The 23,533-nt window shown below is 51.3% G+C and overlaps 1 protein-coding gene across 1 annotated transcript in view; it reads right to left on the minus strand.

Annotated features, from left to right (window-relative positions):
- Positions 1 to 434: 434 nt before the first annotated feature.
- Positions 435 to 23,533, minus strand: part of vgll1l (vestigial like family member 1-like) — a 59,607-nt gene continuing 36,508 nt past the window's right edge. Inside the window, exons 3-4 of the mRNA XM_086011056.1 lie at positions 2,954 to 3,379; positions 435 to 478 (exon numbers count right to left, since the gene is read on the minus strand). Of these exons, the coding sequence (XP_085867182.1) occupies positions 435 to 478; positions 2,954 to 3,379 (470 nt within the window). The remainder of the gene's footprint in view (positions 479 to 2,953; positions 3,380 to 23,533) is intronic.

Raw genomic sequence — 23,533 nt, forward strand, 5'->3', positions numbered from 1 at the left:
TGGTTTAAGGCCAGGCAGAGGCGAAGCCTGAGTGAGAGTTTTGCCACTTTTATACAGGGTGCTTGTTTAGTTCTGATTGCCTTATTATTCAGCAAAGAGCGGGCACAGACTCGATGGGCCGAATGGCCACCTTTACCGTGCGGCAAACCTCGACAGATTGCAGGAGAGCGACCTCAATGATCAGGCTCCCGGAATTTACACCTTTTCAATCCAGCTCCCTTGTCCTCACAGCAGACTGACATCCCAGTCTCAGAGTTGGATTCAGAGGGTAAACCCCGGGAGCAGCTCATAGACACCGTGCCCTGCAATCCAAACTAAGCAGACAGCAGTATACAAGAGACTTTAGTTTACACGCAATGGTGCGCTGGAGAGTCTGGGCCAGTGGTGAGCATCGTGACTGTGTTTGGAATGGGATTCAGGGCGGACAGCTCACTCTAATACCAGTAGATGTCCTTCCGCTTCTCCTGATGTTGGAAACCTGTAGAAGAAATGTAAAATTAGACCAAATAATGTTACGTTACTCAACATCTCATTCCTACCAGCCGTGGCTCAGTGACGGCACTCTCGCCCCCGGGTCAGAGGTCGATGGGTTCAAGCCCTACTCTGGAGGGTGAATTTCCCCGGGGTGGGCGGAGGGGAGGGGGGTGGGTGTCCACAGAACTTCCACAGAAGCTACTTCAGACAAGCAAGAAATATTCACCCCCATAATCTCAGGGAGTGCTGCACTGTCGGAGGGGCAGTACTGAGGGAGCGCTGCACTGTCGGAGGGGCAGTACTGAGGGAGCACTGCACTGTCGGAGGGGCAGTACAGAGGGAGTGCTGCACTGTCGGAGGGGCAGTACTGAGGGAGCGCTGCACTGTCGGAGGGGCAGTACTGAGGGAGCACTGCACTGTCGGAGGGGCAGTACTGAGGGAGTGCCGCACTGTCGGAGGGGCAGTGCTGATGGAGCGCTGCACTGTCGGAGGGGCAGTACTGAGGGAGCACTGCACTGTCGGAGGGGCAGTACTGAGGGAGCGTAGCACTGGCGGAGGGGCAGTACTGAGGGGGCACTGCACTGTTGGAGGGGCAGTACTGAGGGAGCGTAGCACTGGCGGAGGGGCAGTACTGAGGGAGCGTAGCACTGGCGGAGGGGCAGCACTGAGGGAGCGCCGCAGTGTCAGAGGGGCAGTACTGAGGGAGCGCTGCACTGTCAGAGGGGTAGTACTGAGGGAGTGCTGCACTGTCAGAGGGGCAGTACTGAGGGAGCGCCGCACTGTCGGGGGGCAGTACCGAGGGGTGCCACACTGTCGGAGGGCCGGTATTGAGGGAGCGCTGCACTGTCAGACGGGCAGTACTGAGGGAGCGCCGCACTGTCGGAGGTGCCGTCTTTCAGATGAGACATTAAACTGAAGCCCCGTCTGCTTTCTCAGGTGTATGTAAAAGATCCCATGGCACTATTAGTAGAAGAGCAGGGGAGTTCTCCCCGGTGTCCTGGCCAATATTTATCCCTGAACCAACATCACCAGAAGTGGCCTAGCTGGTTATTCATCTCATTGATGTTTGTGAATTCCATGAAATTGAAAATCCACTTTGGACCCAAAAAAGATAAATCAAAGTATTTTCTAAACGGTGAGAAATTAGGAATTGTAGAGGAGCAGAGAGGTTTAGGTGCACGCCAATCATTTAAAGCTGGTGGACAGGTACAACAAGTAATCCAAAAGGCTAACAGAATGTTGGTCTTTACCTGGAGCGGGCTGGAATACAGAGGAAGTGATGCCTCAGTCGTACAGTAGCCTTGGTCAGACCCCCTCTGGAGTAACTGTGTTCAGGAAGCACTTTTTCACACAAAGATTTGTAGAAATCTGTAACTCTTGCCTCCAAATGGCTGTGGATGTTGGGGGTCAATTGGAGCGATGGTAAGGAAGGTGGGGTCGGGGGAAGCACTCCAGCTCCTCCTGCCCCCACAGGAACACTTTCTACATTTTTTTATGAGTTAGATCTTCCCTTTAGTTGGCAGTCGCTGTGAGGCTGCAACCGACAGTGAGGTATCGGAGTGGCCCGGGTCCCCCTGTCCCCGCTCACCCAATCACATTTCCGGAAGGGTCTTTAAGCCGGCATCAGGTTGCTCATTAACATATGCAAAGGGGCTGAACGCCTGATTTAGGCGGCTGTCCGGGAAGCCTTAAACAATGGGCCTGATGAATTTAGCAGTGGCCCGAACACACGCACAGATTGGATGCGGGCAAATCATTGCAAAATTTGTCTGTTCCTGGGATGGAGGGATTGTCCTATGAGGAGAGATTGAGTAGACGAGGCATATATTCACTAGAATTTAGAAGAATGGGAGGTGATCTCATTGAATCATATAAAGTTCTTACAGGGCTTGACAGGGTCGAAGCAGGGAGGATGTTTCCCCTGGCTGGGGAGTCTAGAACCAGGGGTCACAGTCTCAGGATAAGGGGTCGGCCATTTAGGACTGAGATGAGGAGAAATTTCTTCACTCAGAGGGTGGTGAATCTTTGGAATTCTCTCCCCCAGAGGGTTGTGGAGGCTCAGTCGTTGAGTATATTCAAGACAGAGATCGATAGATTTTTGGATATTAAGGGAATCAAGGGATATGGGGATAATGCAGGAAAGTGGAGAGGAGGTCGAAGATCAGCCCTGATCTTATTGAATGGTGGAGCAGGCTCGAGGGGCCGAATGGCCGACTCCTGCTCCTATTTCTTAAATTCATATGCTCTTATTTCTAGCCCATTGAGCATTTGTTCGATGATATGACTGACTTCGATTTTGGTGATTTAAATTGTATGCTAATTGGAATTTACAGATGTTAATTACCTTTCTATACTTAAAAAACCCAAAAAGCAACTTGTTTTGGGACATGAGCCACAGTGCAGGAGTTTATATCCACAATCCCATTTACAGCGATACAGTTTTGACCTCTTATGTTCCTCCATTAATCAGCTGGCGTACCTATGTCAGGGTTCAAACTCTGCCCCATCTCAGCGAGTCCAGGGCCAGCGCCTGCCCAGGTGCACGTGAGGTTTGTCTTTGGTGCGGTCTGTCGCTGGCTGGGTCCAGCCGCTGGTCTCTCACTCTGCAGCGGCACCAGAAGGGAGCTATACTGTCTGTTGTTGATTGCAGCCGGCATCATTCGGTGGAGCTCGGGTATCGGTGGGCGGTAGACGGTGCCGGCTAGACTCTGGCTGCTCATGGTTGGTAAGAGCCATGGATTGCGAGGCGGCGGGTGGAGAGTGTGGAGGGTGTCTGGCCTGTACTGAGCCGTAGCCATGGGTACTCTCGCGGCATTTCTGGGTCCAGCGGGTAGAGCGGGTCTTTGGTACGGGCTGGACCAGAATGGAGCTCCTGGAGTCCACTGGTTGGTGGACTGTTTCTCATCTGAAAAAAGGAGGAAATAGTTTTGAATGAACACATCGAAATCAGCCTATGCTTCAGCTGTGAACAGGTGAAATCAGTACGGTGGTGTAGTGGTTGTGTTGCTGCAATCATAATCCAGACAACTTGAGTTCAAATCCCACAGCGGCTGTTTGAGAATTTGAATTCAGTAATAAAGAAATCTGGAAATAAAAAACTAGTCTTAGTAAAAGTGATCGTGAAGCTGTCAAATTGTCATAAAAACCCAACGGGTTCACTGATGTCCTTTAGGGAAGGAAACCTGCCGTCCTTACCCGGTCTGGGTCCATAGGTGACTCTTAACTGCCCTCTGAAGTGGCCGAGCGAGACACTCAGGGCTGGACTTTCATTCAGAAGTCGGGAAGGAGGCGGGACTACAACTTTTGGGGTTGTAGTCCCGCCTCCATCGAGATGCGGCCAATCCACCCGATTTTAACTTGATTGACCTTGTTAAGCCCGCCCAGCGGTCTCAGCAGGCCAATTAAGGGTCACCCGGCAACAGGTGACGTCACAGACTGAAATTTGTTGACAGATGAAATATCAGTGTTTCACAGCTGTTTGAAGCTGTCAAACACTGACAGTCTGAGTTCTAACCTGAGTCCTTCTACGCAGACTCAGTTAGAAATCGCGCCGGCACTGAAAGCTGCAGGCTGTCACTTTTGACAGATTCTGCTTTCTGTGCCGGCTGAATGATGGACTCCCGAAGCCTAGAGGAAGGAAGGCTGTAAAAGTAAGTACAGGTAATTTAAACTTCTTTACACACTTTAGACACACCAAACACACTTACCTTTGCACTCATGCACCCATCACTCACCTGAACACCGACATCGCGACCCCTCCAAGTCCTACAACCCAACGGCCCGCCTGCTCTAACCTGGCGTGGTTTGGAGCCGTTGGGAATCCCACACGACACCCCTCAAAATAGGGATTAGGCTAAAAACTGCCTGTTAACTACCTGTTAACAGGCAGTTAATTGGCACTAATCCCTTCCCGCCTCGGGTCGGCGGGTCCCAGTGCGGAGCGGGTACCTGCCTCCTCTGAAACTTACATGGAGGCGGGTTTTGGGCGGGATGGTGTCGGGACCCCCGAATTCAGGAATTTAACCCCCCGCACACCTCCAATCCTGACTCCACGGCACACTGAAAATCGACCCCTCAGTTTGTATCAAACCCGCTCCCAGCGGTTCAAGGAGGCAGCCCACCACCACCACCACCTTCTCAGGGCAACTCGGGATGGGCAATAAATGCTGGCCTTGCCAGCGACGCCCACACCCCAGAATTAATTTCTTTTAATCAGAAAAATACTTCCAAAATAACAAAAATGAACAAAGCAGAGGTCAAAGTCTCACCGAAGATGGATGCAATCAAAATGTGATTTACTCAAGCTGGTGAAGACGGCAAAGAGTGTGGCTCAGTGACGGGACGGGACAAGACGGGACGGGGGATGGGACGGGATGGGATGGGGGAAGGGATGGAATGGGATGGGGGACGGGATGGGACGGGACGGGGGATGGGACGGGGGACGGGACGAGGGATGGGACGGGGATGGGATGGGGAACGGGATGGGATGGGATGGGGGATGGGACGGGGGACGGGACAGTGGATGGGACGAGGGACGGGACGGGGACGTGGAATGGTGGCGCAACAACATCAGGGGCTGGTACAATGAACGTGCAGAGACGGTAACGTGTGGCGTGCACTGACCACCGGGATCCAGAGTGGAGAAGGTTCACAGAGAGGGAAGTGTGATAAGGGCCCGGCCAGGAGTTTGACACATACTTTAACAACTCTCCCTACAGCCAACAAAATGACATGTAGGCAAAGCCATCGAATTATCTGGAAATGGCAGCACAGAAACAGGCCATTCGGCCCGTCCATTCTGCTCACGCTCTTTTCCCTTTTTCATCCCATTTTTCTCCTCCTCCCCTGCTTTCCCTCGCAGTGCCTACAATTGTAACACCCACAAACACGCTCCCAGGCCATCGCAATTGGGACGTTGAAAAATGTTGGCCTCTCATTGGATGAAGATTCTCACCAAAGATTTTTCTTTCCAGTCATTGGAGGCAAAGAACCCGGTGTTGGTGTTTATCCTCCACATGAGCCGTATCGGAATCCGCCCTATTCCCATAACCCTTTATCCTCCTTTTCCTGCAACCACCTATCTAAGCTATGAGTGCTTATTGCTGCAAAAGGAAGCATTTGAACTTGACCCGATCGTCTCCCGGGATCGACGGGTTCTTTGCCTCCAATGACTGGAAAGAAAAATCTTTGGTGAGAATCTTCATCCAATGAGAGGCCAACATTTTTCAACGTCCCAATTGCGATGGCCTGGGAGCGTGTTTGTGGGTGTTACAATTGTAGGCACTGCGAGGGAAAGCAGGGGAGGAGGAGGAAAATGGGATGAAAAAGGGAAAAGAGCGTGAGCAGAAGTAAAAGGCATTCGTGGCCTTTCCTTTTATTGCCATAAAAATAAATGAGAAAGATGTACATTGATATCATAAGAACATAAGAACATAAGAAATAGGAGCAGGAGTAGGCCAATCGGCCCCTCGAGCCTGCTCCACCATTCAATAAGATCATGGCTGATCTGATCCTAACCTCAAATCTTCTATCACTCTGCATCCACCCGAACCCATGTGATCTCCCGGGAGAGGCGAAAAACCAGATAAAGACCCAATGGCCAATTTGGGAGAAAAAAATCTGGGAAATTCCTCTCCGACCCATCTAGGCGATCGAAATTCTTCCAGGAGATCACTCTGTCCCTATATTTTCTACAGTACTTACCTTCTGTAAAGGCGATCTCCACCCCAGCCAGGAACAGGAATAAAACCATCTCCTGAAATCTAACAGAATTAGAACACAGTAGGAGCAGAACAAGGCTACACGGCCCCTGGGCCCACTCCACTACCCACAGGGCCATGACCATTCTGAACCCAGACTCATGTCCAATTTCCTGCCCGCTCCCCGTAACCCTTAATTCCCTTTACTTCTAGGAAACTATCTATTTCTGTTTTAAATTTATTTAATGATGTAGCTTCCACAGCTTTCTGGGGCAGCAAATTCCACAAACCTACCACCCTCTGAGTGAAGAAGTTTCTCCTCATCTCAGTTTTGAATGAGCAGCCCCTTATTTTAAGATTATGCCCCCTAGTTCTAGTTTCACCCATCATTGGGAACATCCTCACCGCATCCACCCGATCAAGCCCCTTCACAATCTTATATGTTTCAATAAGATCGCCTCTCATTCTTCTGAACTCCAATGAGTAGAGTCCCAATCTACTCAACCTCTCCTCATATGACCACCCCCTCATCCCCGGGATTAACCGAGTGAACCTTCTTTGTACTGACTCGAGAGCAAGTATGTCTTTTCTTAAGTATGGACACCAAAACTGTATGCAGTATTCCAGGTGCGGCCTCACCAATACCTTGTACAACTGCAGCAATACCTCCCTGTTTTTATATTCCAACCCCCTAGCAATAAAAGCCAACATTCCATTGGCCTTCTTAATCACTTGCTGCACCTGCATACTAACTTTTTGAGTTTCGTGCACCAGGACCCCCAGATCCCTTTGTACTTCAGTACTTTCCAGTTTCTTGCCATTAAGATAATAACTTGCTCTATGATTTTTCCTGCCAAAGTGCATAACCTCACACTTTCCAGTATTGTATTCCATCTGCCAAATCTCTGCCCACTTGCTTAGCCTGTCTATGTCCCTTTGCAGGTTTTTTATGTCCTCCTCACTCACTACTTTCCGTCCCATCTTTGTATCATCTGCAAACTTTGATATGTTACACTCGGTCCCCTCCTCCAAATTGTTAATATAGATTGTAAAGAGTTGGGGACCCAGCACTGACCCCTGCGGAACACCACTAGTTACTGGTTGCCAATCTGAGAACGAACCATTTATCCCAACTCTCTGCTTTCTGTTAGAGAGCCAATCCTCCACCCACGCCATCGAGTTTTATCACATCGCAGGAACATCCCAAAGCATTTCCCATGAATGACTTTGAGGTGCAGCTTTGTAGACAAATGTGGTAATCATAAGATCATAAGAAATAAGAGCAGGAGTAGGCCATTCGGCCCCTCGAGCCTGCTCCGCCACACGGCCCCTCGAGCCTGCTCCGCCACACGGCCCCTCGAGCCTGCTCCGCCACACGGCCCCTCGAGCCTGCTCCGCCACACGGCCCCTCGAGCCTGCTCCGCCATTCAATAAGGTCATGGCTGATTTTCGACCTCAACTCCACTTTCCCGCCTGATCTTCATATCCCTTAACTCCCTTCGTTCCCAAAAAATGATCGACCTCTGTCTTGAATATACTCAACGACTGAGCATCAACCGCCCTCTGAGGTAGAGAATTCCAAAGATTCACAACCCTCTGAGTGAAGAAATTCCTCCTCATCTCATAGAATCATAGAATGTTTACGGCATGGAAAAAGGCCATTCGGCCTATCGAGCCCCTGCCAACTCTCAGCTAGTCCCACTCCCCCGCCCTTTCCCCTTTCCCTGCAAATTTTTTCCTTCAGGTACTTATCCAATTCCCTTTTGAAAGCCACGATTGAATCTGCCTCCACCACCCTTTCAGGCAGCGCATTCCAGATCCTAACCACTCGCTGCGTAAAAAAGTTTTTTTCTTACATCGCCTTTGGTTCTTCTGCAAACCTCCTTAAATCTGTGTCCTCTGGTTCTCGACCCTTCCGCCAATGGGAACAGTTTCTCTCTATCTACTCTGTCTAGATCCCTCATGATTTTGAACACCTCTATCAAATATCCTCAACCTTCTCTGCTCTAAGGAGAACAACCCCAGCTTCTCCAGTCTATCAACATAACTGAAGTCGCTCATCCCTGGAATCATTCTCGTAAATCTTTTCTGCACCCTCTCTAAGGCCTTCACATCCTTCCTAAAGTGTGGTGCCCAGAATTGGACACAATACTCCAGTTGAGGCCGAACCATTGTTTTCTAAATGTTCATTATAATTTCCACACTTTTGTACTCTATACCTCTACTTATGAAGCCCAGGATCCCGTAAGCCTTTTTAACTGCTTTCTCAACCTACCCAGCCATCTTCAACGATTTGTGCACATATACCCCCAGGTCTCTCTGTTCATGCACATGAACCCTTTAGTTTATATTTCCTCTCTTCATTCTTTCTACCAAAATGTTTCACTTCACACTTTTCTGCGTTAAATTTCATCTGCCACGTGTCCGCCCATTCCACCAGCCTGTCTATGTCTTCCTGAAGTCTATCCCTATTCTCCTCACTGTTCACTATACTTCCAAGTTTTGTGTCATCTGCAATTTTGAAATTGTGCCCTGTACACCCAAGTCCAAGTCATTAATATATATCAAGAAAAGCAGTGGTCCTAGTACCGATCCCTGGGGAACGCCGAACCCTAACCTTCCTCCTGTCCGAAAAACAACCATTCACCACTACTCTCTGTTTCCTGTCACTTAGCCAATTCCGTATCCATGCTGCCACTGTCCCTTTTATTCCATGGGCTTCAACTTTGTTGACAAGCCTATTATGTGGCTCTTTGTCGAACGCCTTTTGGAAATCCATGTAGACCACGTCAATCGCATTACCTCATCAACCCTCTCTGTTACCTCATCAAAAAACTCGATCAAGTTGGTTAAGCATGAATACGATAGCAAAATACTGCGGATGCTGGAAATCCGAAATAACAACAGAAAACACTGGAAAAACTCAGCAGGCCAGGGAACATCCGTGGAGAGAGAAACAGAGTTAACGTTTCAGGTTGAAACCCTTCTTCAGAACTGAGAAAAAAGGCAGGAAATGAAACAGATTAAAAGGCAAGTTTGGGGGCTGGGAAATGGGGGAGGGGATGAAAGAACAAAGGGGAGGTCTGGGAGGTGAAGAGACATTAAGAGATATTCAAGGTGAGACGAGATGGTAATAGGACAGGTAAAGAGACAAAAGACGGCTCTAGATGAAGTGTGAAATGCGCTGGCAGAGTGAGAGACAGCTGCCATGTGGGAGAGAAAAAAGGGAAAAGGCACAAACCAAAGGTGTGGATAAAAAATATATAAAAATATAATAGGGGCCGAGGTTATGATCTGAAGTTGTTGAACTCGATATTGAGTCCGGAAGGCTGTAAAGTGCCTAATCGGAAGACGAGGTGCTGTTCCTCGAGTTTACGCTGAGCTTCCGTGGAACAATGCAAGAGGCAGCGGACGGTGAGGTCTGAGTGGGAATGGAGCGGTGTTTCTCTCTCCACGGATGTTGCCTGGCCTGCTGAGTATTTTCAGCGTTTTCTGTTGTTATTTTGGTTAAACACGATTTGCCTTTGACAAATCCATGCTGGCTTTCCTTAATTAATCCACATTGTCCAAGTTACTGTTAATTTTGTCCCTGATTACTGTTTCTAAAAGCTTCCCCACTACCGAGGTCAAACTGACTGGCCTGTAGTTGCTGGGTTTATCTTTACACCCTTTTTAGAACAATGGTGTAACATTTGCAATTCTCCAGTCCTCTGGCACCACCCCTGTATCTAAGGAGGATTGGAAGATTATGGCCAGTACCTCCGCGATTTCCTCCCTCAATTCCCTCAGCATCCTCGGATGCTCCTGGTGACTTATCGGGGGGAAAATTTGGTTACTTTGCGCCTCCCGTTAGCGCTCTAAGACGGTGCGAACAGGGCGCAAAGCAACCAGCACCCGGGCGCGGCACCGCCAACGCCTCCCACAAAATTCAGTGGGAGGTTAGCGGCGACGGTAACCGTTTACACCCCGTGGCGCTGCGCCACCGGCGATGACATCATCATCGTCAGCACGCCGCTCGCGCCCCGGCTGCGATCTTCGGTAGCGCCCCCTGACTTACCGCCGGACGTCATGTCCGACGGGGTCAGGGAGGCCTACCTGCAGCCAGGGCGGCGCTATTTAAAGGCGAGGTGTCGGGCGGCCATTTTTGTTGCTAGCCGCCTGCCAGCACCTGCCTCCACTCCCGTCCCCGGCCTCCTGAGCATCCCCCCCGGCACTACTCTTGAGAGAGCTGGGCTCCGGGACGCGCTGCGCAAGGCCCCTCCCCTTTAGGAAGGGGTGGAAGGCCTGCAATACCGCGGCTCGACGTGCTGCAGCACGATATTCCCTCACAGCGCCCCGCGAGGGAGGCAAGGCACTTCCAGTAGCACCCCGCTTCTCTCTTGGGGCGCTACTACTCAATTTCGGCCGTGGAGGCGCTAGTTTTTTCGGGAAAAGTAGCGCCCAGACGAAGTTAGCACTCCAAAGGGGGCGCGACTCAATTTTTCCCCCATCTACTTTAAGTACAGCCAGCCTTTCTAATACCTGTTCTTTATCAATTTTTATACTGCCAAGTGTCTCCACTACCTGCTCCTTTACTCAGCCCTAAATGGCCGACCCCTTATTCTGAGACTGTGTCCCCTGGTTCTAGACTCCCCAGCCAGGGGAAACATCCTCCCTGCATCTACCCTGTCAAACCCTGAAAGAATGTTGTATGTTTCAATGAGATCACCTCTCATTCTTCTAAACTCTAGAGAATATAGGCCTAGTCTACTCAATCTCTCCTCATAGGACAATCCCCCCATCCCAGGAACCAGTCTGGTGAACCTTCATTTCACTGCCTCTAAGGCAAGTATGTCTTTTCTCAGGTAAGGAGACCAGAACTGTACACAATACTCCAGGTGTGGCCTCACCAATGCCCGGTATAATTGTAGTAAGACTTCTTTACTCTTGTACTCTAATCCCTTTGTAACAAAAGCTTACATACCATTTGCTTTAATTGCTTGCTGTACCTGCATGTTAACTTTCTGTGATTCATGTACAAGGACACCCAGGTCCCCCTGAATGCAAACATTTCCCAGTCTCTCTCCATTCAAAAAATATTTCCTAACTAGCAGGATTCCACAAACCGTGACGACATAAGTGACCTATTAAACTATTTTTGGTATTTCTGGTTGAAGGGAGGTTGTCGCCTAGTAAAGGCAACTCCCTACTCTTCTTTGAACACTGATGTGGGATTTTTAGCAACTGTTGGAACAGGATTTACAGTTGATGCAAAGGATGGCTCCTCTGACACTGCTGCACTCCCTCGGTTTCAGCGCGGATTATGTGCACAAATCTTGGCGTAAGGTTTGAATCCATGACCTTGCGGGAGCTCGGAGCTGAGAGTCTGTTTCACCATCATAGTGTGTGAACTATGAAAGTGGCATCCAGAACTTCCCAGAGCTCTGAGCAGCGTAAAGGGTGATTTCATTATAATACAATGGCTTTAGCGGCAGAATCTCAAAAATTAGATTACATCTGGTTTTAATCTTCTATCTATCTATCTTCTACCTATCTATCTATCTTCTATATATCTTTCTTTATTTATATATATATATATATATATAAAGCGGTTGGTTTGTCTGTCTGTCTGTCTGTCTGTCTGTCCGCTATACACTCAAAAGTTATCGAGCGTACCTACACGCATGTTATATCAAAAGAAAGCTTATCATTAGGGGAGTCTAATAGGCGTATTTACTTTTTGGTCAGACAAAAATTGTTCGGACACTATACAAAACACGTTCAAAAAAAGGACAAAATCCGCTCATTAGCGGTTGACCAATCCTACCGCTCATTAGCGTTGAGTGACGTGATGGCTGACCAATCCTACAGTTCAGTGACCTGATGGTTGACCAATCCGCCGTCTGTGGGCGGGCCTAGTCCTGCAGCCTCCCGAAACTTCGCCGCCATTTTTTTCATCCCCACAGCAACAGCACCAGCCAAACAAACCCCCACATTGCGGCTCCGGGAGCGGGAGGTGAGTTGGAGTCACTCGGGCCGGGCCTCACAACCGCTCGGCCCGAGACACAGAGCGGGCGGGGGAGCGTCAGCGGCCGGCCATTAACCGCACCACGGCGCCCTGCCGCACCGGGAGCTCAGCTGGGGTCCGTCTCGGCCCCAGAGCCCGGCCGGGCCTCAACCGCTAGGCCCCGCACGTCCACCGCGGCCGGGCTCAGTTTTCAAAGCCCTTCCCCTGGTCCCAAATTATCACAATGGCACCGGGCCTGAGGCGCTAGGGAGGGAGAGGGGAGGGAGGGACAGAGAGCAAAGCAGGGAGAGACAGGGGGAGGGAGAGAGAGAGAGAGGGAGGGAGGGGAGAGAGGGAGAGGAGAGCGGTAGAGTGAGAGAGAGGGAGGGAGAGAGAGAGGGGACAGACAGGGGCAGGGACAGAGATGGGGGGGAGAGACAGAGGGGACACACAGAGGGGCAGGGACAGAGAGGGGCACGGAGGGAAAGAGTGACACAGAGCGGGGGAGCGGCAGCGCCCGGCCGTAAACCGCGCGGCCCAAAATTGCCCTGGCAACGCCGGGCCCCCCCAGCTAGTATTAAATATTTTGGTAGGCTTGGCGCTTTGCATTACACCCAAAACTTTCTGTAGCATTTCTACAAAAGTGTTTTGCTGAATATCTCTGAGATTTGGCTGATATTGGCAAAGGAAACAGAGGCAGAAACAACCAAAGTTGGTTAGGAACATAGGGGCAGGAGGAGGCCATTCAGCCCCTCGAGCCTGTTCAATTAGATCAACGCTGATCTGTATCTTAACTCCGTCTGCCCGCCTTGCTTCCGTAACCCTTAATACCCCTTACCCAACAAAAATCTATCAACAACAACAAATCTGTCAATCTCAGTTTGGAAATTTTCAATTGATCCCCCAGCCTCAATAGTTTTTTGGGGGGGAGAGTTCCAGATTTCCACCACCCTTTGTGTGAAGAAGTGCTTCCTGACATCACCCCTGAACGGCCTGGCTCTAATTTTAAGGTTCTGCCCCCTTGTTCTGGACTCCCCCCACCAGAGGAAATAGTTTCTCTTGATCGACCCGATCAACTCCTTTAATCATCTTAAACACCTCGATTCGATCACCCCTTAATCTTCTAAACTCGAGGGAACACAAGCCCAGTCTGTGCAAACTGTCCTCATGATTTAACCCTTTCAGCCCCGGTATCATTCTGGTGAATCTGCGCTGCTCCCCCTCCGAGGCCGAGATATCCTTCCAGAGGGGCGGGGCCCGGAACTGAACGCAGTGTCCAGAGGGGCGGGGCCCGGAACTGAACACAGTGTCCAGAGGGGCGGGGCCCAGAACTGAACGCAGTGTCCAGAGGGGCGGGGCCCAGAACTGAACGCAGTGTCCAGAGGGGCGGGGCCCGGAACTGAACGCAGTGTCCAGAGGGGCGGGGCCCGGAACTGAACACAGTGTCCAGAGGGGCGGGGCCCGGAACTGAACGCAGTGTCCAGAGGGGCGGGGCCCGGAACTGAACGCAGTGTCCAGAGGGGCGGGGCCCAGAACTGAACGCAGTGTCCAGAGGGGCGGGGCCCGGAACTGAACGCAGTGTCCAGAGGGGGTAAATGAGATAAAGGCCAACATTCCATTAGACATTTTAATTATTTTTTGGCTGTTCACTAGTTTTAGTGATTCCTGTACTTGGGCCCTAAATCTCTCGGCTCCACCACAGTTCCCAGCTTCTCGCCATTTAGAAAATACTCTGATCTTTCTTGGGTCCTGTTAAGTCTGTGTGTTCTAGTTATTGTTAATAAGAATCACTGCACACAGACCACAAGAATAAATTCAACAGGTCTTTACTAGTCGAAGGTCAGGCTGAACTGCCCAATAAATCATTACACAGCACTTATATACCGGTGTGGTCACCACCGGTATTACAGTATACAGCAGCCAAGATAAAGTAGTGCATCTCTTAAAATAGTTCTCTTAAAGGTGGAACGGTTACATACACCACAATCCTCCCTTTTTAGCTTAACAGTATATATTCCCCATTTAACATAACATAATAACATATATACACAACTTCATGTAAAAACAGTTCACAGATTCAGTCTCTGAGGAGGCCTCCTGATCCGAGACGGATAACGCCTTTCAGGGGTCTCTGGTTCTCGTTGCTGGGGTGACTCATCTAGTTGATCCCCTATGGATAGGACATCATCATCAGGTATATTCACTTCTGAGGTAGATGCTTCAGGTTCACTAACTTCCTCCACGGTTGTCTCTGTCGTAACCATGGGCTCGACCCTTGTTCTCGATCCCACCAGTTGGTCAGCATGATGTCGCATTACATTTTCACCAACATCTACCGTGTACATCAGGGGTCCTTGTCTGGCCCGAATTGTTCCAGATTGCCATTTCTCGTTTTTATAGTCCCTGGCTAACACCGGTTGTCCTATTTCAAAACTCCGAGTGGGCTTGTTATTGATATGCTGGAACTGTTTGTTTTCGACTTCCCTCCGCACATTTGGTTTTAACAAGTCCAACCTGGACTGCAACCTCCTGTTATAGAACATCATGGCAGGACTTTGGTTTGCAGTGGGTGGCGTTTCGATATGCCAGTAGGAAATTGTCCACCTTGTGTTGCAGTGGAATCTGATCTTCGCTCATGGCCTTTATTGCCTTTTTGAACGTCTGTACAAACCTCTCGGCCAGCCCATTCGTAGCTGGATGATATGGGGCAGAGGTATAATGTTTCACCCCATTCTTCTTCAGGAATTTCTGGAATTCCTCTGACACGAACTGTGGTCCGTTGTCTGAACATATTTGCTCTGGCAATCCATTTCTTGCAAATATCGTTCTTAGCACCGCGATCGTCTTCTCCGAGGTAGTGGTAGTCATTTTAATCACTTCTGGCCATTTAGAATGTGCGTCCACCACAATTAAAAACATGGAGTCCATGAATGGACCAGCAAAGTCAATATGTACACGTTGCCATGGGGTTGAAGGCCATTCCCATGGATGCAGCGGTGCAATTGGAGGTGCATTTTGGACTTTTTGGCACCCTGAGCAGCTTTTCGTCAGATCCTCTATCTGTTGGTCGATACCCGGCCACCACACATAAGCCCTAGCAAGGCTTTTCATCTTGACTCCCCCCAGATGACCTTCATGTAGTTCTTTTAGAACTCTCTCTCTTAACTTAGGAGGGATAATCACCCTTGTTCCATACATCAATGTTCCATGACAGATGGACAGCTGTTCTCGTCTTGCTGAGAATGCCGGTAACAGTGGATCACCATGGGCTGGCCATCCCTTTACTGTCAATTCGTAGACCCGGGACAGCGTCGGGTCATTCCTAGTCTCCCTTTCAATATTTGCATTGGTGACAGGTAAACATTCGATGATGGTCGAGTGAAATAACTCCACCGGGTCAACCGTTGGTGCCTCCTCCTCAGTAGGTAGTGGCAGACGCGACAGCCCATCAGCATTACCATGCTGCTTTGTACCTTTGAATTCTATCTGATATTAATGTGCCCCTAGGAAAAGGGACCATCTCTGGAGCCTCTGTGCTGTCATCACCGAAACACCCTTCTTAGGGTTAAAAATGGATACCAACTGCTGGTGGTCTGTCAGCAGTGTAAACTTCTGGCCCTGCAGGTAATGATTAAACTTCTTTACTCCCCACACAAGGCTGAGAGCCTCCCTATCTATCTGAGCATAGTTGCGCTCAGCGGAGGTCAATGATCTGGATGCAAATGCGACTGGCCTTTCCAAGCCATTTGACAACTTGTGTGAGAGTACTGCTCCAATACCATAAGGAGAAGCATCACAAGCTAAACGAATAGGTAGCGTTGGGTTGAATTGAGCCAACACTTCCTCTGAGGTGATCAATGCCTTGCTTTTGCGAAAGGCCTTCTTACAGTCCTCGCTCCACTTCCATGGTACTTCTTTCTGCAAAAGAGCGTTCAGCGGGTGCAGCACCGTGGATAGATTTGGCAGAAACTTATGGTAATAGTTAATCAACCCTAGGAACGACCTCAACTGGGATACATTTTCCGGAGCGGGAGCCTTCACAACAGCTTCGATCTTGTCAGGTGACTTGTGCAGCCCCTCCTGGTCAATGACATGACCACAGTACGAGATCCATTTCTGAAAGAACTCACATTTCTGGCGATTAACTCGAAGTCCATATTCCTTCAATCTGGTGAGCACCAGTTTCAAATTTGCAAGGTGTTCCTCATCGTCATCTCCTGTAATCAGGATATCGTCCAAGTAACATTGAGTGCTTGGAATTCCCTGTAATACCTGCTCCATGGCCCTCTGCCAAATTGCTGGAGCCGAAGCCACTCCAAAAACCAGTCTATTATATCGATACAAGCCTCTGTGCGTGTTGATTGTGAGATACTGGCGCGACTCTTCCTCGACTTCCATCTGTAAGTACGCTTGCGCCAGGTCTATCTTGGTGAAGTGTTTCCCGCCAGACAATGAAGCAAAGATATCCTCAATTCGCGGAAGCGGATATTGCACCGTGTGAAGCACCGGATTAACCATGATCTTGAAGTCTCCACAGATGCGGACCTTCCCCGGTTCCCCTGGCTTGTTACTCGATGAACGCTTCATGACGGGAACAATGGGCGTGGCCCACTCACTCCAGTCCACCTTAGACAGTACTCCTGAACGTTCTAGCCCTTCCAGCTCAGCTTCCACAGCAGGTCGTATCGCATAAGGTACCGGTCTGGCTTTGAAAAATTTTGGGTTTGCATGTTCTGCAATCTTGATTTTTGCCGTAATTCCTCTCAGTGTTCCCAGTCCCTGTTGGAACACCTCTTTAGCCTCATCCAATATTCTGGACAATCGTTCAGGTTTGACATCTTTTTTTCCGGAATCTACCGTTATTGCTTTTAGGGAGTGCCAGTCCATATTTATTTTCCTGATCCACTCCCGTCCCAGAAGTGGTGGACCTCCCTCAGGTAGTACATATAAGTCCATTCCTTGGTGTTCTTTGCCCTTGTGTACCACCTTGACTTTTATCTTTCCGATGGGGTATACTCTTTGCCCCGTGTATGTCTGCAATACTATCTCCGTATCCCGTAGGGGAATATGTGTGAATAACCTTTTGTAATCTTGCTTATTCATGACCGTCAACGCCGATCCGGTGTCCAATTCCATCTTCACTTGGACTCCTGCTATCTGAAGTGTGACCCAGATAGTTTGTAGGTCAGCTTCCTTACTCACATTGTGAATTCTCAGACTACCCAGTTCCTTGCTGTTGGAGTCTGAATCCGAATTCTGTTCATCCGAACTCTTCTCAGCCACCTTATGTACCTTTCTGCACTTTTCCTGCGGTGACTTTTTGTTGCTGGTCTTCTTTCCTGACCGGCATACTTTAGCTATGTGACCAAGCTTGCCACATTTTCTACATTCCTGATTTTTAAACCATCATTGGTTCTGATCGTGTGTTGTCTTTCCACAACGATAACATTTCGCTGTACCCAAAGCCATTTGATCTACGCTGAGTACCGCTGCCTTCAGCTGCACTTCCGCAGTGCCTCTCGCTGCGGCTTCGTGCGATGCTGCAATAGTGACAGCCTTATCAAGTGTAAGATCATTCTCTTCAAGCAGCCGCTTTTGTGTTCCTTCTTTCGACAATCCACACACGAATTTGTCTCTCAGTGCCTCTGTCAGTCTTTCCCCAAACTGACAGTATTTCGCTAGCTTACGCAGTTCAATTAAATACTCCGCGTTGCTTTCCTCTTTCAGTTGCGTTCTCGCATAAAATTTAAATCGTTTCGCTAACATCAGCGGTGTGGGGTTCAAATGATTCCTCAGGACAGCAACAATATTAGCGAAAGCCTGATCCGCCGGTTTAGCTGGTGATAGAAGATGCTTCAATAGCCCGTATGTCTTCGCACCCATTGAGTTTAGTAAGGTTAGTGCTTTATCTTCATCTGATATTTTATTTGCCTTACAATAAATCTCTATGCGTTCTACATACGTGGCCCAATCTTCAACATCGGCATCGAAATCGTTGATGTTACCACGCTTAGGCATCCTCGCAATCTTCTTGAGAAACAAAAAGAAATTTTTCTTTTCTTTTTTTTTCAAAATGGTGGTTTCCCGCGCTTGTCTTCTTCCCCTGCCTACGAAAATGGCGGCTTCCCGCGTTTGCCTTTCTCCCCCGCTGGCTGTAATGGCGATTGCCGTATTGCTGCGTTCGCCCTCCCCAGCGGTTCTCAAATCGTGCCTCCCAGCCCCTCTTGCAGTCCGGTCCTTTCCCCCGTCTGCGGCTGAGTTCTCCACGTTTTTAAAAAAAAAAAATATTTTCTCCCGCGCCTCACGGCCTCGTTAGCTGCCCGGCCTTTTTCCCCAGTCACGGTCGAACACTCTCTCTACGCTGTTGCGTCTCCCAGCCTGCTTGCAGCCCGGTCTTTTACACCGGCTGCGTTTGCATTCACCGCGGCTCCCGTGCCTTACACTGCCCCAGTCTCAGCGCCTCTGGCCCCGACTTCTGTCCGGCTCTTTTCCCCGGCCGTGGTCGAGTTCTCCGCCCTTATATCTTCCGTTTTTCCCTCCCCTACTTCACAGCCAACGTGGCCGACTTGCTGCTCGTCGCTGATCGGCTTACCCACCACCGTGGTAGAAGGGATGATCACTGCCTGTTGCTGATGGAAGGCTTCGTGTCAGGATTCTTCCTTGCTCTTCAGACCCGAGTCTTTTCTCAGCAGGATGATGAGGGCGGATGCCTCTTCTCGACGCCCGTTAAACTGCCTTGGATATATCTCTGCCACAGGGTAAGATCGTCATCGTCGCCACTGTTAAGTCTGTGTGTTCTAGTTATTGTTAATAAGAATCACTGCACACAGACCACAAGAGTAAATTCAACAGGTCTTTACTAGTCGAAGGTCAGGCTGAACTGCCCAATAAATCATTACACAGCACTTATATACCGGTGTGGTCACCACCGGTATTACAGTATACAGCAGCCAAGATAAAGTAGTGCATCTCTTAAAATAGTTCTCTTAAAGGTGGAACGGTTACATACACCACAGGTCCAAAGTGGGTGACCTCGCACTTTCCCACATTAAACTCCAACTGCCACAGTTGTCTCTTGAAAGTCATGATTCAAACCGAGTCCCTGAATGGGAAGTGACTGAACAAGTGCTCATTGACTAAGTGTTGCTAATCTGCAGGGGACTGATGTAAAGAAACTTCCTTTCATCTGTTGTTGGCCCATAAGCAATAGCCTAGTTATACTGCAGTCCGTGCACTAGTGCACTGTGGGTTTTGTGTCACATTATTGCACAAACAGCAGTATAACTGTGGTTTGGAGGCAGTGACCTGTGGGTGTTTGGAACTTTGCCGTGTGGCGAGAGGACAGTGACATCCCGCTCGGGATTTGTGACAACTGCCCTGTGATTGCAATTGTTGCCAGGCTGGCTTTATAAATATTATTTTTTAATTTATGTTTTGAATATTAGTAAAGATTCCTACATCGGTGAGTGTTTAAATGCATGACTCTGCTTGTGTACAGGGCATTGCAGAGCCAGCAGTATAACTCGTTGCTGCCAGCTTGGACTGTATCAATGCAGGTCCCAGTAACAAACTGGTTAGATGACTCTTTGTGACTTAACGCTCATCTGGGAAAGAGTTATGCTCACCACTGCCCTGCCCACAGTACATCATCAGGTAAAGGTTCAATAGCTGGCTTTCCATCTCCCACCCTCCATACTCCTCAGCTCATCCAAACTTTGGCTGCCCCGTGTCCTAACTCACACCGAGTCCCGTTCACCCATCACCCCCCTGTGCTCACTGCCCCGTGTCCTAACTCACACCCAGTCCCGTTCACCCATCACCCCCTGTGCTCACTGCCCCGTGTCCTAACTCGCACCCAGTCCCTCTCACCCATCAGCCCCTGTGCTCACTGCCCCGTGTCCGAACTCACACCCAGTCCTGTTCACCCATCACCCCCTGTGCTCACTGCCCCGTGTCCTAACTCACACCCAGTCCCGTTCACCCATCACCCCCTGTGCTCACTGCCCCGTGTCCTAACTCACACCCAGTCCCGTTCACCCATCACCCCCTGTGCTCACTGCCCTGTGTCCTAACTCGCACCCAGTCCAGTTCACCCATCACCCCCTGTGCTCACTGCCCCATGTCCTAACTTGCAACCAGTCCTGTTCACCCATCACCCCCTGTGCTCACTGCCCCATGTCCTAACTCACACCGAGTCCCGTTCACCCATCACCCTCCCTGTGCTCACTGCCCTGTGTCCTAACTCATACCGAGTCCCGTTCACCCATCACCCCCTGTGCTCACTGCCCCGTGTCCTAACTCACATCGAGCCCCGTTCACCCATCACCCCTTGTGCTCACTGCCCCGTGTCCTAACTCACACCCAGTCCCGTTCACCCATCACCCGCTGTGCTCACTGCCCCGTGTCCTAACTCGCACCCAGTCCCGTTCACCCATCACCCCCTGTGCTCACTGCCCCCGCGTCCTAACTCACACCGAGTCCCGTTCACCCATCACCCCCTGTGCTCACTGCCCCGTGTCCTAACTCACACCCAGTCCCGTTCACCCATCACCCCCTGTGCTCACTGCCCCGTGTCCTAACTCACACCCAGTCCCGTTCACCCATCACCCCCTGTGCTCACTGCCCCGTGTCCTAACTCACACCCAGTCCCGTTCACCCATCACCCCCTGTGCTCACTGCCCCGTGTCCTAACTCACACCCAGTCCTGTTCACCCATCGCCCCCTCTGCTCACTGCCCCGTGTCCTAACTCACACCCAGTCCCGTTCACCCATCACCCCCTGTGCTCACTGCCCCGTGTCCTAACTCTCACACCCAGTCCCGTTCACCCATCACCCCCTGTGCTCACTGCCCCGTGTCCTAACTCACACCCAGTCCCGTTCACCCATCACCCCCTGTGCTTACTGCCCCGTGTCCTAACTCACACCCAGTCCCGTTCACCCATCACCCCCTGTGCTCACTGCCCCCGTGTCCTAACTCACACCCAGTCCCGTTCTCCCATCACCCCCTGTGCTCACTGCCCCGTGTCCTAACTCAAACCCAGTCCCGTTCACCCATCACCCGCTGTGCTCACTGCCCCGTGTCATAACTCACACCCAGTCCTGTTTACCCATCACCCCCTGTGCTCACTGCCCCTTGTCCTAACTCACACCCAGTCCCGTTCACCCATCACCCGCTGTGCTCACTGCCCCGTGTCCTAACTCGCACCCAGTCCCGTTCACCCATCACCCCCTGTGCTCACTGCCCCGTGTCCTAACTCACACCCAGTCCCGTTCACCCATCACCCCCTGTGCTCACTGCCCCGTGTCCTAACTCACACCCAGTTCGTTCACCCATCACCCTCTGTGCACACTGCCCCGTGTCCTAACTCACACCCAGTCCCGTTCACCCATCACCCCCTGTGCTCCCTGCCCCGTGTCCTAACTCACACCCAGTCCCGTTCACCCATCACCCCCTGTGCTCACTGCCCCGTGTCCTAACTCACACCCAGTCCCGTTCACCCATCACCCCCTGTGCTCACTGCCCCGTGTCCTAACTCACACCCAGTCCCGTTCACCCATCGCCCCCTGTGCTCACTGCCCCGTGTCCTAACTCACACCCAGTCCCGTTCACCCAGCGCCCCCTGTGCTCACTGCCCCGTGTCCTAACTCACACCCAGTCCCGTTCACCCATCACCCCCTGTGCTCACTGCCCCGTGTCCTAACTCACACCCAGTCCCGTTCACCCATCACCCCCTGTACTCACTGCCCCGTGTCCTAACTCACACCAAGTCCCGTTCACCCATCACCCCCTGTACTCACTGCCCCGTGTCCTAACTCACACCAAGTCCCGTTCACCCATCACTCCCCTGTGCTAACTGCCCCGTGTCCTAACTCACACCCAGTCCCGTTCACCCATCACCCCCTGTGCTCACTGCCCCGTGTCCTAACTCACACCCAGTCCCGTTCACCCATCACCCCACGAGCTCACTGCCCCGTGTCCTAACTCGCACCCACTCCCGTTCACCCATCACCCCCTGTGCTCACTGCCCCGTGTCCTAACTCACACCCAGTCCCGTTCACCCATCACCCCCTGTGCTCACTGCCCCGTGTCCTAACTCACACCAATTCCCGTTCACCCATCACCCCTTGTGCTCACTGCCCTGTGTCCTAACTCACACCCAGTCCCGTTCACCCATCACCCCTTGTGCTCACTGCCCCGTGTCCTAACTCACACCCAGTCCCGTTCACCCACTACCCCCTGTGCTCACTGCCCCGTGTCCTAACTCACACCCAGTCCCGTTCACCCATCACCCCCTGTGCTCACTGCCCCGTGTCCTAACTCACACCGAGTCCCGTTCACCCATCACCCCCTGTGCTCACTGCCCCGTGTCCTAACTCACACCCAGTCCCGTTCACCCATCACCCCCTGTGCTCACTGCCCCATGTCCTAACTCGCACCCAGTCCCGTTCACCCATCACCCCCTGTGCTCACTGCCCCGTGTCCTAACTCGCACCCAGTCCCTTTCACCCATCACCCCCTGTGCTCACTGCCCCGTGTCCTAACTCACACCCAGTCCCGTTCACCCATCACCCCCTGTGCTCACTGCCCCGTGTCCTAACTCACACCCAGTCCCGTTCACCCATCACCCCCTGTGCTCACTGCCCCGTGTCCTAACTCGCACCCAGTCCCGTTCACCCATCACCCCCTGTGCTCACTGCCCCGTGTCCTAACTCGCACCCAGTCCAGTTCACCCATCACCCCCTGTGCTCACTGCCCTGTGTCCTAACTCGCACCCAGTCCTGTTCACCCATCACCCCCTGTGCTCACTGCCCCGTGTCCTAACTCACATCGAGTCCCGTTCACCCATCACCCCCTGTGCTCACTGCCCCGTGTCCTAACTCACACCCAGTCCCGTTCACCCATCACCCCCTGTGCTCACTGCCCCGTGTCCTAACTCACACCCAGTCCCGTTCACCCATCACCCCCTGTGCTCACTGCCCCGTGTCCTAACTCTCACACCCAGTCCCGTTCACCCATCAGCCCCTGTGCTCACTGTCCCCGTGTCCTAACTCACACCCAGTCCCGTTCACCCATCACCCCCTGTGCTCACTGCCCCGTGTCCTAACTCACACCCAGTCCCGTTCACCCATCACCCCCTGTGCTCACTGTCCCCGTGTCCTAACTCACACCCAGTCCCGTTCACCCATCACCCCCTGTGCTCACTGCCCCGTGTCCTAACCTACACACAGTCCCGTTCACCCATCACCCCCTGTGCTCACTGCCCCGTGTCCTAACTCACACCCAGTCCCGTTCACCCATCACCACCTGTGCTCACTGCCCCATGTCCTAACTCACACCCAGTCCCGTTCATCCATCACCCCCTGTGCTCACTGC

This window comes from Somniosus microcephalus, chromosome 1 (assembly GCF_052327205.1).
Source record: "Somniosus microcephalus isolate GS21.2 chromosome 1, FLI_Smic_1.0, whole genome shotgun sequence".
Taxonomy (NCBI): Eukaryota; Metazoa; Chordata; class Chondrichthyes; order Squaliformes; family Somniosidae; genus Somniosus; species Somniosus microcephalus.